Consider the following 16,189-nt stretch of genomic DNA (forward strand, 5'->3'; position numbering starts at 1 on the left):
CTTTTTAACAAGGATCAAGTATTCGTAGTATTGATTTGATTTGGTATTTGATCGATATTTACACATCTAAATGATATCTTAAGCAACACCTATATGATTATCAAATGATATTTCGAATAGATTTGGTATATCTGAATTCCTGAGTTCTCTAAAAATATGTTGTAGGGATGAGAATGGTTTATCAAGAATCGTTCAAGAAGTGTCAACTTGTGAATTCATAGAAAGAAGAAATACTATCATCATTTAATACCAACAATCCATTCATTAAACACACAGTTACAATCTAATAGTAATATGTGGAACTGGAGGAAAGGCAAGAAGTAAGTAGTCTTGGAAGCAGGCTTCTTAGGCAGGGTCTTTCTGTCTCTCTTGACCATGAAGAGAATGCCGAGAACCAGCAGAACCACACCGATGATGATCAGAACAATTCCGATCAAGAAGTACAGATCCAACTTATCCTCGATACAATACGAAGTCGGAATCGCCCACGAAGCCGTAGCCTTGTCCTGGTTCAACACGCACGTTCGCTCGCTCACTCCCTTGTAGCCAGAGATCAGCGTGCAATCGTACGAATAGCTCTCGTTCGCGGCGGTTCGTGGGAAATCGGCCATCGCTTCGCAGTGAGGCACATCCACAGTGATGTAAATCGTCACGTTGGTGCTGCCAGCAGAGTTGCTCGCAGTCACCACATACTCCGTACGATCCGTTGCATTCACCGAGGTTCCATAGATAGCACCCGAATCCGAGGCAATACCCATTCCCTCGGGCAATTCCGGCGAGATCGTGAACGACTCCACCGTTCCGTTGTACATAGCGCTCAATCCCTCGTAGTTCACGTTGGTGGTAACCACGATCTCCTTCTCCTTGTAATCCAGATTGGTCGGCAAGTCCAGCACGCACTCGTCCATCTTCAGAATCGACAGTTCGCCATTGCTGCAAGTACGATACGCCACACCGTGGTAGTTCTCGGGGCAGGGCTCTTCGTAGCGCTCTCCGTCAGCCAGCGAGATTCCCTCCACTCCCGAGCAGCCAATCGGCGTGACCGTGATGGTCACGGTCGCCTGGGCGGAGCCCGCGTCGTTGCTCGCAGTCACAGTGAAGGTGTAGGTGTCCGCCTCCTTGATCGATCCGGCGATCACTCCGTTGTCCAGCAGCTGCAGACCACTGGGGAGCGAGGGGCACGAGAACACGTCCACCTTGTTCGACACAGAGGGCTCGATGCGGATCGCTTCCAGCGAGTCGCGGCTCATCGAAGCGGGCGAATAGGAGAAGCTGGAAGGAGCCAGCAGCGTGCATCCCTCGTAGTTGATGGGCTGGAACACGCCATCGACACACTCACGCGTCGCCATGCCCGAATAACCTTCAGGACACATAGCAGCCTCCGAGGTCGCTCCGTTCATCACAGCAGGGAACTCGTCCAGAGCCTCGCAGCCATTATCTTCCACCGTGATGCTGATCGTCACCGACTTGGATTCCGCGCTGTTGGTTCCGGTAATCTCGTACTCGGCAGCAGGCGAAGGCACAGTGGGCGTACCCGAGATGGTTCCGTCCTCACCCAGCACCAGACCCTCCGGCAGATCCTTGTTGCACGAGATCGAAGGGAACGCTCCATCCGTCAGCAGAGAGATCGGGGTCAGTTCCTGGTTCGTCTTCAGCACGATCGAGTTCACTCCGTAGGTGAAGAAACCGCTCAGACGCGGCGTACAGTGCTCCAGACTGGGCTCCTCGAACTCGCCTCCCATGCAGCGAGCCATCGCGTAACCCGTGTAGTACTCAGGACACACAGCCACCGAGTACTCGCCGTGGTTCGTGGCCAGATACTCAGCCGTGGCCTCACAGTTCACAACGATCGAGGTGAGAGAAATCTCGGTCTGCAGCGATCCAGCCGAGTTGGTCGCCGTGATGGTGTACTTGTTTCCAGTCTGCGTGCTCTGCAAAGCTCCGGAAATCACTCCAGTGGTGGGATCGAGCGTCAGATCGGCAGGCAGCTCGGGAGCCACGTTGTAGGACTCAACCGATCCGCTGACCGTGGGCTCGAAGGACTGTTGCTTCTGGTAGATGATGGTCACTTGGTTGTTAATGCCGTAGATCACAGCGATGGGAGGCAGCAGCGTGCACTGGTTGTCCTCTTCCTCCTCCAGCTGGTTGCCCGTCGGCGTCGACACGCAGGTACGATAGATGAAGCCAGTGTATCCAGTGGGGCAGGAAATGAACGCCTTGCTGCCCACGTACGCGCTCGAATAGTTGTCCTGCGAGGCACACATCTCAGCAGCCTTGGTGTTTCCGAAGTAGACCTCGGCCATTACGATACCCTGCAGATTGGACTTGTAGGCCTCCAGCTTGTACATGTTGTAAGCCACCGTGTTCGTGAACGTGTACTCTCGGTTGTAGCCGTAGCCTCCAGCAGACTCCCAAGTAGGCTGCTGCGCCATCAACAACTGCCAGGTCGCACCATTATCGTTCGATCCGTACAGATCCAGATGCTTGGGACGACGAGGAGCCTCACTTCCAGCATAGAAACGAAGGTAGTTGATGATCACACGGCGGTTGTTGTTGTAGGTCCAGGCAGCCCACACGTGGTACGTTCCGATCATCGCATCCTCGTTCATGACGTTGAACTTTTTATTAATGTTCTTATCGAAAATGTTGGCATTGGTCTCGTGCCACTCATCATCATCATAACCGAAATCCGAAGCGCTCATCGTTCCATCCACCACCAGATCGGTCGAAGTGTACACGAACTCCACTTTCACGTTGAACTCGTTCTCTTCAGGGATGCTGATCGTGTGGGTTTCCACGCACAGCACGTTGTTCTGGTTGGAGACGTGGCTCATATCGATCGAGATGCGAATGCCCGTAGCGGCCTCCGCCTCGGTCACAGGCTGCGTCAGATGGTTCGTGGCTCCCTGAGGCAGGTTGTAGCGAGCGTTCTCCTCGTCATCGATGTACAGAATGAAACCTCCACGCGTGTGCACAGTCACATCCATGGTGGCATACGGCATAGCCGAGTACAGATTGAACTTGGTGTACTAGTAGGCAGCAGTGTACTGAGGAGCAGGCATATCGGCGAGAGTACCGGATTTTAAGGATGTGTTGCCTTTGTACAATCCTTTAATGTTATTTCCGATAACTGCAACTCTAGACACATTTTAAACCATATTCGATGCAATTAAATGAAGATCTATTCTTGTGACAGTAGAAATGTTGATTAGTACTGTGATATCTATACGAGTCGAGAGTGAGAATGATAGGAATATGAAAATGAGATCAAATTTGGAGCGTTGTTGTTAGAAATAGTATAGAGGGATAATAAACTTTTGGAAATCGTTCGCAAGATTAAATGGGCTATCATTCTAGAATGCGAACGATATAATGACAACACTACCGCTTCCAATCAATGTACTGTGTGTGTCTATAAATACACTAATTATGATTTGAAAGAATCGTTTTTTAAAAATGATGGAGGATACTGGATCGATCAGAATAATAGATTGCATCTCGAAAAGTGAAATGGAGAGATGGAGTGGAAGGAATTTGTGTGACAAATGGTACACTCGCTTCACAAGCCGAAACAAAAGCCGAAATCCAAACCCACTCCGAAATTAGTACTTGCCCCTGCTTCAATTGTAGTTACTATCGTTCCAAAACGCTAAGAATTTGCTCCTCTTTGAATGGTTAAATAGAATGAGATAAATCAAAGCATTTATATTTTTGTCAATTACACATTAATTATAAATCCATATTCAATTCATATTGAAAAAACGTGTGGATTTGCTAGACATAATGGGAAAGTATGGGAGAAACATCTATGAATTTTATCCAATCAATCAAACTATACTCGAAATTGATTTCGAATGAACTATTGCAAATGAATTAGGTAGCTTTACACTTTGGAGATTTGGAATATCTATGAACTACTACTATTTAGCATGTAAAACTACTTTCCAAATTAACTATACCATAACTCCAAAATCCAAAACCCTTAGAATTAATGGATATAAGATTTGGAAGATCTACAAAAAAAATCATTTGCATTCATTTCATCGTTACTTTTCATTATCAATGAACTTGAGTTTTCATCTCTATTTCCTTCTGCTGCACCAGTCCCAAGTTCTATGGAATGCAATAATGGAAGATCTACATCAATCATTTCATTCACATTCGTTCAATACTTTCAATTATTGTTACTTGAGATTGACAATATGTCCAATCACCTAATGTAATGGATTGTAGATTCGGAAAATCTATATATTACCCAAATATTCAATATCATATCAATACCTCGAATCACAAATAAACTAAAACAGAAATTGTATGACCAATCGCCAATTGTACCAATTTGAATGGATTGTAATTGTGGTAGATTCTTCAATTCAAAGTCGCCTCCAAAATCACTGAAACTGAATTCACCGATTTCTATTGATTCCAATGATCCACAATTCAATATGTGGAATGATTTCGATTCATCATTTCCATACCAATAATTCTCTTGGGTAAATTAATTCTTTCCGATTTTGATAGTTTTCATTAGTGGCAGTATTATTCCCTTCATACTGCAATTGAGCAAGTATTGCTTGCTTTAGTATAATAATGGTACTTGTAACGGACTATAATACCCGATGGCATTACAATTGCCTTACTGTCCAACGTTCATTGAGCTAAAAGCAGAAAACAATATTTAATTGAGAACAAAGTGTATTATTCAATTATAATGCAAATAACAGAATGGACTTTACTAAGTCAAATAAGAACCTCTATATTGTTTCATAATGAGAATCAATCCACTCTTTGCATGGATAGATATACCTACACTGGAAATCCAGACCTATATCAAAGAATTAAAGTCTTCAGTATCATTTACTATGAGGAAAGAATACTTTATTCCACTTATTATTGTTAAGCAGTTCTAGTTGTCCTCCCAAATAGAACTCCATCAAATCAACACTGACAAATCCTTACTGTATAGAGATGGCGAATAGCAGCTGATCACTGTTGTGTGTATAACAAATCAAATAAGTTGGATAGAAATAACGATACAATTGCGAATACCAATGATGAATTCAGGGTTAGTTAGTTGAAAAATACTGGAGACCACTTATCGTTTACTTCATAAACAAATCTCCATCGTTTCAAATACTCTACAGCATCTCTTACTGCGCTAAGCACAGCAAATACAGGAGGATTCACAAGATTATTAACATACTTTCTGTATATAGTGGTAAAGTATCCATAATAATAAGCTTTTTCAGCAGCTTTCCATTGCTGATTGCTTTTATCATAAGGATAATAAGTAGAAAGCCACAAATAGTGGGCACGTGATATCAGAGCAGTGTTTGTATACCACGGTTCCATATAATAAGGAGGATTACATTCAATGACAGCAGAGCGGGGAATAGAAAAGAGTAGATTGACAAGAGCCGAACCGTGAGGAGAAAGCACGATATCATTCGAATAGAAAGCTTGCACCTGCTCTTCAAAAGTTAAATTCTCCATGTATTTAAAAGACACCGTCAAGTTCTACAGTAAATAAGAAAATATATCTCTAAGATATACATCAAAATGAGAAGACAGAATAGTGACCCAAGTCTCATGTAACAAAAAGCCTCGCCTTTCCGCTCGATCGACTATCAGTAAAGAGAGATGCATTGGATCATTTTCTCTAGACTGCATATTGAAATAACGATAAATAGAGGCCTTCATAAGATCATGAGAAAAGAATCCAGCGAATAAACTCCCATCTCTATAATAACTAACCCGATCTAACAAAACCTATACTAAACAGAGTATCAAATTAATACTGCAGAACGGAAGCAGGTGAGTTTATTCAAAGGAATGGAATCGGCTAGATGAAGAGAAGGTTTTTGATCGTTAGGAAAAAGGCTCAGAAGCGCCTGTAAATAAGTTTTCGACCATTCAAATTCAGTGTTTTCAAAAAATGGAAGGTACAAATCAGTGAATGGGGGGTAAACAAACGGATAGCGTAATTTCAATAAGACCTGATTCACAGATTCGGTAAAATGTCCAATATGGCGATTTACCAAAGGTTTAGCAACGAAAAACACGCCATTTTCAATCCAATTGACATCATCCGGTACTTTACCTTTGATAACCTTTATGTTGTGACTCCATTTGAAAGCTATAACCATAATCAATTTTTCAAAAAAGTACATTCTGGTTTTGGATAATGAACATTAAACGATTCGCATCTTAAGTAGATAGACCATTCCAGTTTCGAGTTAACGCATATATTGTGAGCATACATAAAAGGACTATCGGAATGCCTAACAAAATGGATTGAGACAGCAGAATATGGATATGAGCTATATAATGTATTGCTAATACTGCGATTATGCTCTCTATAATTGAGCAGTATATGGAAAGAAGTACATTTCCAAATATCTATTCTGTACTCGCGTAATCAGTTCATCAAACCGTTTTTCCCTAAAATAAAAATGAAACGTTTAAAATACCAGTCTTCTCGCTGAAAAATACTTGGACTAGAATACCAAGGCTCTTCATGAGGAATTCGTGACGAATAAACCAAGCATTTGCCAGTTACTGTAAAATTACAAGAATAAGGAGGTATCAATCTCAATGGAATTTTACTCACTAAGATTCCATATTCCTCATTAAATTTAGGACCTAAGGACACAGAGTAATTGCTCAAACTAGGCTTTGAGACAAATCCTATCTGGTAAGAATCAGCGGTAGGACTACTATGTAAAAGAAGTAGAAAGCAACTTACCTTGCACACAGTTCATTCAAAAAAATAACATCTGGTCCTTCCTGAACGTCACAAGACATCCAAAGCATTTACATTAATGTTTACAAGTGCCAAATAAAAGGACGATGCAATAAATAAGAGGACTAATATTTCTAATCTATAAGACATTGAACATTAAATGAAAGAAGAATTGAAAATAAACTATATTTGAGGAATTCCCGAATATTGGATATGGCTATTGAGTATATTAGGGGATATCATACTATGGAAGTTGCCATATGGCAGTTTACATTAGTTTCTTGTCATATTTGGTGGCGGATGCCAAAAAAAGACCAGAAAGCAAAGGGAAAAGCTATAAGAACAACCGTAGTTGAGCTTATATTGTTATGAGTTGCGGAGTGGTTTTTGATGTGATGGACAATTCATCAAATCCAACTAAGGTCATTTGAAAGAAATAGCTTATAGTATCTACGAGAAGCACGCGAAATGCATAGAATATACAACAAATATGTGAGAGATCATGGATAAGGTATACAAACTTTAGACAATCAGAAAAATATCTCATATTTGCATACCATGTAGAAATAAAGGTTGAAAATGTACTCTTAACTCAAACAAAAACTTTAAAAAAAGTCCCCTTCTGCTTCAATATTCTAAATACAACATACATATGATTACGACTAATATAAGAAATAAACTATTGATTGCATTAAAAGCTACCAAGTTTTGTTACAATCACACTACTCCTTTCTAAGCATTGCACGTAGACGACCAGCAGAATAATCAGCGATAAGATTACTGTCCGGAAAAGCGTTACTCCCTCAAATGCATAACTCTCATCAAACCACTCCAAATTAAACATCCAGTAGTCGCTCATTATTCCAAATTCAAAAGAGCCAAAAAGGAGATTTGGATTCCAACAAATTTGACTTTTTCCCATTCGAAGTTATGCAGTTTAATTTAGATGGGCTGGATGTGTTGTTTCCGTCGTTCCTCACATAACCGCATTATTCATAGATATGAAAGCATTTATCCCGAGCAATATGAGTACATGCAGCAGCTGAAGCAAGTTCTTGAAACCAGTGAGCAGAAGGGGCATGCACTTCTCGAAATGCCAACAGGAACTGGAAAAACGGTGTGCATCTTCGCTTTATATCTCGCAATGAAGCATTCTTACCCAGATTTAGGTTTATCGCCATACAAATGCTTTATTGTGATAGGAAAATTGATATATTGTACTCGTACGATTGCTGAACTGAAACAATGCATGGAGGAGCTGAAGAGAGTTGTCGCATTTCGAAAGTCAAAACTGGAATATCGATACAGGAGTATTTTGGGAGTTTGTCTAAGTAGTCGTCGAAATCTGTGTATCCATCCCAAAATCGACTGTATCAACCCGGATACACGCGTAGACATATCCTCATTCAATTCAATATGCAATTGTGAGTGTTGCATTGCTAATTAGTTCCTTCATTGCATGATGAATGCTTTCGGAGATGTCGGTACTCTGATAAGCATCCTCGCCAAGCTCCAGACATCGAGGATCTTGGCTGCGAATACTATGAAAAGTTTTCAAGGAACCAAAGAAGGCCTTCCATCGCGCCTGGCGTGTTTTTCTTGTTGTGTTTTGTTTGACATAGATACAATTTGAGCGATTTCCAGCAACGAAAAGACACGTGTCCCTACTTTTTTGCTCGGTCGTGTCTTGACGATGCAGATGTGATCGTGTTTAATTACCAGGTTGGCTGTTGGAACGCTGTGCAATGTAGTACGTACTGGATCCTTCGATTAGTCCTCTGATCCTTCCTCACATCAACAACCAAAACAACATTCTGCTCTTTGATGAAGGGCACAATATCGACGATGTTCTTTGCGAAAACTATTCTGTCACAATCCCCTCTTCGCATCTCAAAGAATCCTATTCCTTTCTCACCGAGTCCATCCTTTCTTTGGCTTTCATGTAGACTTTCTAAAGAATTCCAGAAGAGAGAGGCTGCTGTGAACTCGGTAAGCGTGGTCAAAACGGAGTTTGGAGGCAAGCAAATCATCCAAATGCCGAGAACGGAGCCTTCCTCGATGGTTTATTTTCTCGCACTGCGTTCAAGTCTAGACGAAGGAGCAAGCGACGGAGGTGGAAGCGTTTATCCCTCTTCTAAAACTGATGGTGATGGCGATGCAGAACTGGAAGCAACCGGAAATCGTAAACGGACTTACCATCAACGAAGTTCGACTTATGATCTATCAAGTTTGCTGCTTTTGGGGTTGTGTTTGATTGTTCGCAGGAATGTCTCGTCGATTATTACGAGCTTCGCACGTTTTCGGGGCGGTTTCAGCGGCTGCTTTCTGTGTTTGAGAGCTCCGGCTATTCGCTGGCTCCTGAGAAGTAGCGCTGCTGTTTGCTCGTTGATGGATGCAGAGTGGCCAAGCTAAAGCGCATCATTCAGTTTTTCTCGCTCATCGGGGAATACGATCACGGCTTTTACATGCTTGTCGAGCCCCCCTTTGTCTCATCAAATCAATGGAACAAAAACTTTGTCGCGTCCCAGCGCGTGCTAAAACTCATCTGCTGCGATGCTGGCTATGTGATGCAGCCTCTTTTCGCCGCATTTAAGCACATCATCATCACCAGCGGAACCCTCTCTTTAGATCTGTATCCTAAACTGCTCCAGTTCCATCCGCTCGTCGCCAAGTCCATCTGCATCGACCGGAATTCGCATCTCTGCCCTGTCGTCGTCTCTCGCGGAAACGATCAGGTTTGGGCTTCGTTCTCTGTGCCATGTAGGGGCGAATGACCGTCACAAACGCGATGGAGGTTCCGGACACGAAGCCGTCGAGCTCCCTGTCTGCGAAGAGCGATGTGAAGCTTTCCAGCAAGTACACGCTTCGAGCCAACAATCAAGTCGCTGTGTCATATGGTATCGTCTGTTTCCTTTCTTTTCCCACAAAGGGTCTTTGCTGGTGGAAATGGCTCGCGTGGTTCCTGACGGAATTATCTGCTTCTTCACGAGCTATTCGCACATATCCAACCCTTTTTTAATATGGAATCGTTGCGTTCTTAACGCCACTTGGAGCTGTTTCTGTGCGAATGGGACGCGCATGGCGTGATTCGGGACATTTACAACTACAAACTGCTTTACATTGAGAGTCGAGATATCAATGAGAGCAACGTCGCTGTCCAGAACTATCGAAAGTCGTGCGATGAAGGAAAGGGAGCCGTTTTGTTGTGCGTAGTTCGGGGACATATTTCAGAGGGAGTCCATTTTAACGATCATTATGGTCGATGCTGCATTCTGATGGGAGTTCCTTTCTTGTATCTTTGCGACCTTCATTCCAAATAGAAACACGCTGTCCAAGGAGCTCAATCAGAAGTGCGAATACCTTCGATATCAGTACGATGTGGATAAAAACGACTATCAAATCTGCGATGCGATTCGGCAAGTTTTTCATTCTTCATGTTTGTGATTGTTTTTTAGAGCGCTCAGTGCGTGGGAAGAACCATTCGAAATAAGAACGACTACTCGTTCGTGATCTTCGCGGACTATCGGTATGATTTGGTGGATCATTCGAGTCGACTTCCCGAGTGGATTCAGCAAGTATCGCTTTCGACACAATTCGATGTAGCAACTTCCTCCTGCCCACCACAATCTCTCGGTGGAGATGGCCGTGATCACAGCGCGCACGTTCTTTAAGAAGATGGCGAGGCACGACGCCGATACGCAGCCGCGCACCTTGACCGTTGAGACCCTTCCGCGCTACATTTACGAGCGCGGGCTTTATTCTGTTTGATGCAACAAACACACGATTCGATTCCTAGTTGTCGACGATCGCAGCACTCGCTTAAGCCTTCACGCCCTTGGGCTGCTGCTGCGTGATGCAGTGGATATTGCCTCCTCCTAAAATAACCTCGCGCGTGGGCACCATCACCACTTCGCGCTCCGGGAACACTTCCTGGAAGACTTTCCGAGCCATCTCGTCCTCCTTCACGCCGAAGCAAGGCGAAATGATCGCGCCGTTCGCGAAGTAAAAGTTCACGTAGGACGCCGGCAGGCGCTGATTCTCTTCGCGCTCGATCGTTCCCTCCTCCTGCGTCAGTCCCGCGAACTCCTCCTACAGATCACTTCTCGAACGCGCTCAAACGGGCGTGCGAATGATGTCCGAAGGGATGTGCAGCTTGTGGATCTTCAAGTGGCGACCCTTCGCATCCGTCGCGGCCTCCAGCAGCTTGTACGCGTGCTGACTGATGGGATACTGCGGATCCTTCTCGTCGTCTGTCCACGAGAGCAGCACTTCGCCAGGGCGCGCGAAAACGCAGAAATTGTCGACGTGGCCGTTCGTATCCACATCGCCAAACAAACCGTTCGGGAGCCAGATCACCTTCTCCACTCCCAAGCCACGCTTCAGCTCCGCCTCGATCTGCTCCTTCGTCATCGAGGGGTTTCGGTTCGGGTTCAGCAGACATTCCTCCGTTGTCAGCAACGTTCCCTCGCCATCGAACGAAATCGAACCTCCCTCCAAAATCATGTTGTACTTGTAGTAGGGAACACGCTCGATGTTGCACATCTTGCCTGCTACCAGCAGGTCATCTTCCCAGTAATCGTAGCAGCCGCCATTCAGACCACCCCAAGAATTGAACAGCCAATTCGTTCCACGGACGACTCCCTCCTCGTTCTTCACGAAGATCGCTCCCGTGTCTCTGAACCAAGAATCGTTCATCGACATCTCCACCACACGAACATTCTTATCCAACAAAGAGCGCGCAACAGTGTAGAGCTCCTTCGGGGCGCAAACGGTTACAGGTTCGAAGCGTGCAATCGCATTAGCTACGTTGGCAAACACTTTCTGAGCCGGAGCGGCATTCTCTCTCCAGATATCGGGTCTCTAACAATTGCAAGCCAATAAATAGGGTCTACTTGAGGAAAACCCATCCACGTCTGCTCATGGACATCCCATTCAGCGGGCGCCTTAAAACCATCATCAGCTGCAAATCCAGGCAATACGGACATTGTTTCTACGAATCTGTGAAAAGGAGTAACTCCTTGTTCAAAATCGTGGGATCCCAACTGTTTCTTAGAATAACATGGGAGTTTTATTTAGTTCGTGCTTTAAACAGTATGGAAGTGATGAAGATAACCAGAAAAGCGAAAATGGTGATAATATGAGTGAACAATGTGTAGTACAGGGTAATTCTGGAGGACAATTAAATTCACAAGCTCAGAAGACTATGGATATCGAGAAAGCAACGAATCAAAGAGATATTGCTAACCCATCAACTAAACAGGGTATTCAAACTTCAACTGCCTATGATTGTGGATCGTTCAGCAGTGCAGATTCTAATACTTTACTGATTCCAATTAATCCCATTCCCTATGTTGATGTTAATATAAATATTCCAGATCCAGTTTCCAGAAAACCTATTCGTTACTATGACTATATCTGTGAATTCCTGTTTGATGTTAAGGCAGTAGGCAATTCAGTTAATTTGGAATGTAGGATTTCTTGGACGAGAATCGATGCTTCATTGTATCTTTTGGTGAGAATACACATGGAAAGAAAATAGTGGGCCTGCCACCGATATTTCAGACATACTCTCAAGATCAAGATTTGAACACGCTCACAAACTCTCAGATGGAAGACATTGTAAAGGACATCATTGGATCCGTTTGTTCTTTGATTTGATGTTGATATTCTAGTTCCCAGAAGCCAAAAATACTATCCAGATTGACTATGTGCAACTGTTTTTGTGTGGCAACATGCTTACAGGCAATTCTCTGTTTAAGGACGTAAGAATAATCGATATCTTCAATGTAGAACGCAATAAAAGAAACCGATGTCGTGAAAGTTATTGTTAGTTGTTTGTGATTTGTGATTTGCGATTTGCAATTTGCGATTTGTTTGCTTTCTGTAACAAACAAGAGTAAAATAAAAAGAACGATTTTCATCTTCTTCGGGATGGTCGCGGCTGATTCTTCTCTCTCCACAATCCCTTCTTCTTCAAATAACTCTCGCGATCCTTCTTATTCATCTGCTTGATCTTGTTCTTCTCCTTCTCCTTCAAGTCTTTCACGATCTGCTGTCGCGTCTTCACTTCATTGCGAGGCTCTGTCCGTAAAAGAAACTCACTCCTCTTCGCAGTGTTTAAGGATATGTTTTGCAGAATTCTTCGCTTTTTCCTTCTTTTCAAACCGTCTTCCACGAAGACTCGGCTTTTCTCTCGTTTCTTCGCCGATCTCTTGCTCGTTCAGCTTGTGACTCTCTCTCCACTTCTTGTACAACTCACCTCGTTTTCCCTGACTCTTCGACCGAATCAGCTGCCCGCTCTCGTTCCGCACATGCTTGTTGTCCTTCAACTCTCCCACCGTGCCTCGCACATATCTCTTCCGCTTGTTGTCCCATCGGACGATCCGCTTGTTCTTCGTAATCGTCTCCGCATCGTCTCCCAGCAATTCAAACAGAGCGTTGTTCGCAGCAGACGTCATTTTGGCCACATCGTCCTGCTCCACCTTCAAGAAATCGCTTTCTCCTTCGCGAATGACCGGCATTTCCGGGTTGATATAGAACTGCTCGTCTCGGTAACTCTTCTATTTCTCATTCGACACGATCGCTCGCACCTCTTCCGGCTCCTTCGGCTGCACGTTCTGCATCAGTTCCTTGATGTTGATCTGTTTCTGTCCCGAATTCTTCAGCATCGCTCGCATCTTCTTCGAGATTCGAGGCTTTCCTGCATCGGAAACGGAGGCGGGCGCTTTGAGATGTCCTTCGTTCTCAAACTCTCGCTCGTGCTCATTGAGATATTTCATTTCTTCTTCCTCCTTCTCTACAACTCAGCCTTTCTTCGAGTCGGCACGTTTCTGAACTTCCTTTTCCTGCGTTTGCTGGATCGACCACTGATGCATTCGTCGTTTCTTCTGCATAACCTACGTCTCATCCATCGCAATTTCTCCCACAGCCGCCTGCTCCTTGTTGTGCCGAATCTCCCAGATCGTAGCGGTTGGACGATACGCATGAACTTCTTTCCGAAACGAGTCCAGCTGGCTCTCCGAATCGGGAATGAACGATCGAAGCAGTGGGTGATACGCAGTCACATCGATCGATTCCACGCGATGGCGACTCTGCGAACTTGGCTTCGGCCTCGTCTTCTGATACATGTTGAATCTATTTCGCACGCTTTCTCCTCATCTACGCTTTCTGCATCGCATCCCACTGGCGGAAAAGCTCCTCGCTCCCCTCCGTCATCATTTTGATTTTGTGGATCTCTGGATCGATGATAGCCCGCGGGAAACATCCATAATTCACCTGCGTCGGTTTCATTTCGTCCCACGCGTATCTGCATCGCACCTCCCAACCGATTCTACCCCTCCGTCGTCGTTTCCAGCGGCTGATTTAAGAACAGCGCGACGTCCAGAATGTACGGAATCTCGGCCACCGTTGCGAACACGACGGATGTTCCCTCGCGGCCTCCTCGCGCGGTTCGGCCGGTTCGATGGACGTAGAGCTTCGGCGAGGTGGGACAATCGAAGTGGATCACCGTGTTCACAAGAGGAATATCGAGACCTCGCGCTGCGACGTCGGTGACCACCAGTACCGGCACTTTGTTATCGCGGAATTGTGCGAGATTCATGGTTCGCGCGGTCATCTACCGTCTCACTTCGGCTCGAAACTCACCTCCATCGTTCCGTAAATGCACACCGTGCTAATTCCGGTGTGGTTCAGAATGGACTACTTGGCACTTGGCTCGATTGGGTACGGTGATATACTCCGCGTGGAAGCGCGTAGCGACGAAGATGAGCACACCTTGCACGTTGGGGATCACTCGATGCATCAGGAAGAGCAGCGCGGCTGTCTTCTCTTCCTACGATCGAGTGAACGGGCAATTCGCACGGGACGAACAAGGAAAAACGTGCTGCAGAGATTTGGAGAGAGCTTGCTGTCGATGTCGAGGCGAACGATCTCTGGGTCGTGCAGTCCCGCGCGCGAGAACTCGAGGAGAATGGGAGGGAGTGTGGCAGAGACCAGCATCGATTGGCGATTTACTGGAAGTCGGCCTGTGATGTCGTTCAATTGGGGAGCGAAGCCCAGCTCAAAGAGCTGATCGGCTTCATCGTAGCAGATGTGATGAATGAAGGAAGCAGAAGTTTAGTGACAAATAATCACAATGATAATAGCGACAATAGACATTACAACAACAATTACAACAACAATAGACATTACAAATATTACAACAATAGACATCACAATTATAACAACAGCAACTCTGAATAAAAAGATATGAATTGAACAGAGGATAGAGAAAAATCGGGCACCTCAAGAAGCATATGCATCAAACGACCGGGAGTCGCAAAAATAACGTCTGGATGCTTGGAAATCGATTCAAACTGAGACTCGATGGCTTCACCTCCCACTAGAATACAAGAACGAAGATTGGTGTAGTGAGACAATTTGTTAAACACACGGTAGGACTGATAGGCAAGTTCTCGAGTCGGAGAGAGAACGATGCCACGCACTCCACCAGTCAGGTGGTGTTCTTTCAGCTTCTCCACCATTGGAATCAGAAAAGCCGCTGTCTTACCACTACCTATACAATCATCCCATTGAATACTCGTTTTACCTGTTCTTGCCATTACCACTACATCTTTTCCTTTCAGTGCCGTGGGAATAGTGGCTCTTTGAATAGGAGTGGGAATCTTAAATCCAAGTTTCACAATTCCCGCTAATACTGGTTTACTCACTCCCATCTTCTGAAATGTGCCGCTCTTTTTCGCACTCGATTTGGCAGTCCTATTTGAATTCATTGAAACATGCAAAACATACGAAGAAACCTTGGACGCAGCATCCAGCTCGTTGATGGCAGAATGATCGATTTCTTCAGTGTTAATCGTAGCTAGTTCTTTTTCCATTTCGTTCCCCTTTTCTTGCCCCTCTCTGGAAAATGAAGTGAGAAAGTGGTTGTTATCAACAAAGAGAATTCACAAATCTACTCTACAGATCGCTGGAGACGGACTACAGACTTTCGCAATTCCATCACCAAGTGCTTTTCGATAGAAAGAAACCGATTCATTGTCATCAGTCGATTGCTGAATTGCCCTCTCCTATCCATACTATCTGATTCTCAAACTGTACCTCGAGCGCGTTCGATCACTCACCACCTGCGTGATATAACTCCCCATCTTTTCTTTTATAGCGTCCAGCAAAAGGCTCCATCGATCTTCACTCCTGCTGACCTCACGTCCATCCGCAAGCTCGCGTTCACTCGAATGGAAATCGTTGCGTCGTAAGATTCGCAGCATTTCAAAAAACTTGTCGGGAATCGATTCCGCGTTGGGAACCAAACAGAATCGTTCATACAAATGGAGGTTTGCTTTGTGAAGCCTCTCAGCCTTTTCCTATGATTCAGAAACGCGTTTCTCTGCTCCTACCTCAAAGAAAGGATCGTCTTCTTTCAACTCAAGATTCCATAGAACGCAATCT

At 44.7% G+C, this 16,189-nt stretch overlaps 8 protein-coding genes; 3 read left to right on the forward strand and 5 right to left on the reverse strand.

The window, feature by feature from the left end:
• Positions 1-239: 239 nt before the first annotated feature.
• Positions 240-2,303, reverse strand: GSBLH_T00000696001 (uncharacterized protein; the record flags this gene model as incomplete). The annotated part of the gene is made up of 1 exon (XM_013038938.1): positions 240-2,303. The coding sequence occupies one exon, from the start codon at positions 2,301-2,303 to the stop codon at positions 240-242; it is 2,064 nt and encodes a 687-aa protein (XP_012894392.1).
• A 5,394-nt stretch (positions 2,304-7,697) lies between these two features.
• Positions 7,698-8,189, forward strand: GSBLH_T00000697001 (uncharacterized protein; the record flags this gene model as incomplete). The annotated part of the gene is made up of 2 exons (XM_013038939.1): positions 7,698-7,911; positions 7,945-8,189. 2 exons carry the CDS (start codon positions 7,698-7,700, stop codon positions 8,187-8,189), a joined length of 459 nt encoding a protein of 152 aa, XP_012894393.1.
• A 15-nt stretch (positions 8,190-8,204) lies between these two features.
• GSBLH_T00006977001 (uncharacterized protein) lies at positions 8,205-9,111 on the forward strand (the record flags this gene model as incomplete). The annotated part of the gene is given in 6 exon segments (XM_013038940.1): positions 8,205-8,332; positions 8,365-8,464; positions 8,494-8,684; positions 8,689-8,803; positions 8,835-8,969; positions 9,007-9,111. Coding segments are annotated over 6 exon segments (774 nt in total).
• A 96-nt stretch (positions 9,112-9,207) lies between these two features.
• GSBLH_T00000698001 (uncharacterized protein) lies at positions 9,208-10,510 on the forward strand (the record flags this gene model as incomplete). The annotated part of the gene is made up of 7 exons (XM_013038941.1): positions 9,208-9,477; positions 9,507-9,639; positions 9,672-9,775; positions 9,796-10,034; positions 10,063-10,162; positions 10,198-10,317; positions 10,346-10,510. 7 exons carry the CDS (start codon positions 9,208-9,210, stop codon positions 10,508-10,510), a joined length of 1,131 nt encoding a protein of 376 aa, XP_012894395.1.
• A 15-nt stretch (positions 10,511-10,525) lies between these two features.
• Positions 10,526-11,727, reverse strand: GSBLH_T00000699001 (uncharacterized protein; the record flags this gene model as incomplete). XM_013038942.1 has 3 exons in its annotated part: positions 10,526-10,831; positions 10,862-11,602; positions 11,635-11,727. The coding sequence occupies 3 exons, from the start codon at positions 11,725-11,727 to the stop codon at positions 10,562-10,564; spliced, it is 1,104 nt and encodes a 367-aa protein (XP_012894396.1). The 3' UTR covers positions 10,526-10,561.
• Positions 11,728-12,840: 1,113 nt separating this feature from the next.
• GSBLH_T00006978001 (uncharacterized protein) lies at positions 12,841-13,521 on the reverse strand (the record flags this gene model as incomplete). The annotated part of the gene is given in 2 exon segments (XM_013038943.1): positions 12,841-13,302; positions 13,321-13,521. The coding sequence occupies 2 exon segments, from the start codon at positions 13,519-13,521 to the stop codon at positions 12,841-12,843; spliced, it is 663 nt and encodes a 220-aa protein (XP_012894397.1).
• Positions 13,522-13,545: 24 nt separating this feature from the next.
• GSBLH_T00006979001 (uncharacterized protein) lies at positions 13,546-13,869 on the reverse strand (the record flags this gene model as incomplete). Its single annotated transcript, XM_013038944.1, has 2 exons — positions 13,546-13,638; positions 13,669-13,869. The coding sequence occupies 2 exons, from the start codon at positions 13,867-13,869 to the stop codon at positions 13,546-13,548; spliced, it is 294 nt and encodes a 97-aa protein (XP_012894398.1).
• Positions 13,870-14,072: 203 nt separating this feature from the next.
• Positions 14,073-15,618, reverse strand: GSBLH_T00000700001 (uncharacterized protein; the record flags this gene model as incomplete). Its single annotated transcript, XM_013038945.1, has 6 exons — positions 14,073-14,357; positions 14,387-14,440; positions 14,469-14,573; positions 14,603-14,817; positions 14,852-14,975; positions 15,001-15,618. The coding sequence occupies 6 exons, from the start codon at positions 15,616-15,618 to the stop codon at positions 14,073-14,075; spliced, it is 1,401 nt and encodes a 466-aa protein (XP_012894399.1).
• Positions 15,619-16,189: the final 571 nt, after the last annotated feature.

The sequence above is a fragment of the Blastocystis hominis genome (genome assembly GCF_000151665.1).
Source record: "Blastocystis hominis, Singapore isolate B (sub-type 7) whole genome shotgun sequence assembly, scaffold_1".
NCBI classification, from domain to species: domain Eukaryota; class Bigyra; order Opalinata; family Blastocystidae; genus Blastocystis; species Blastocystis hominis.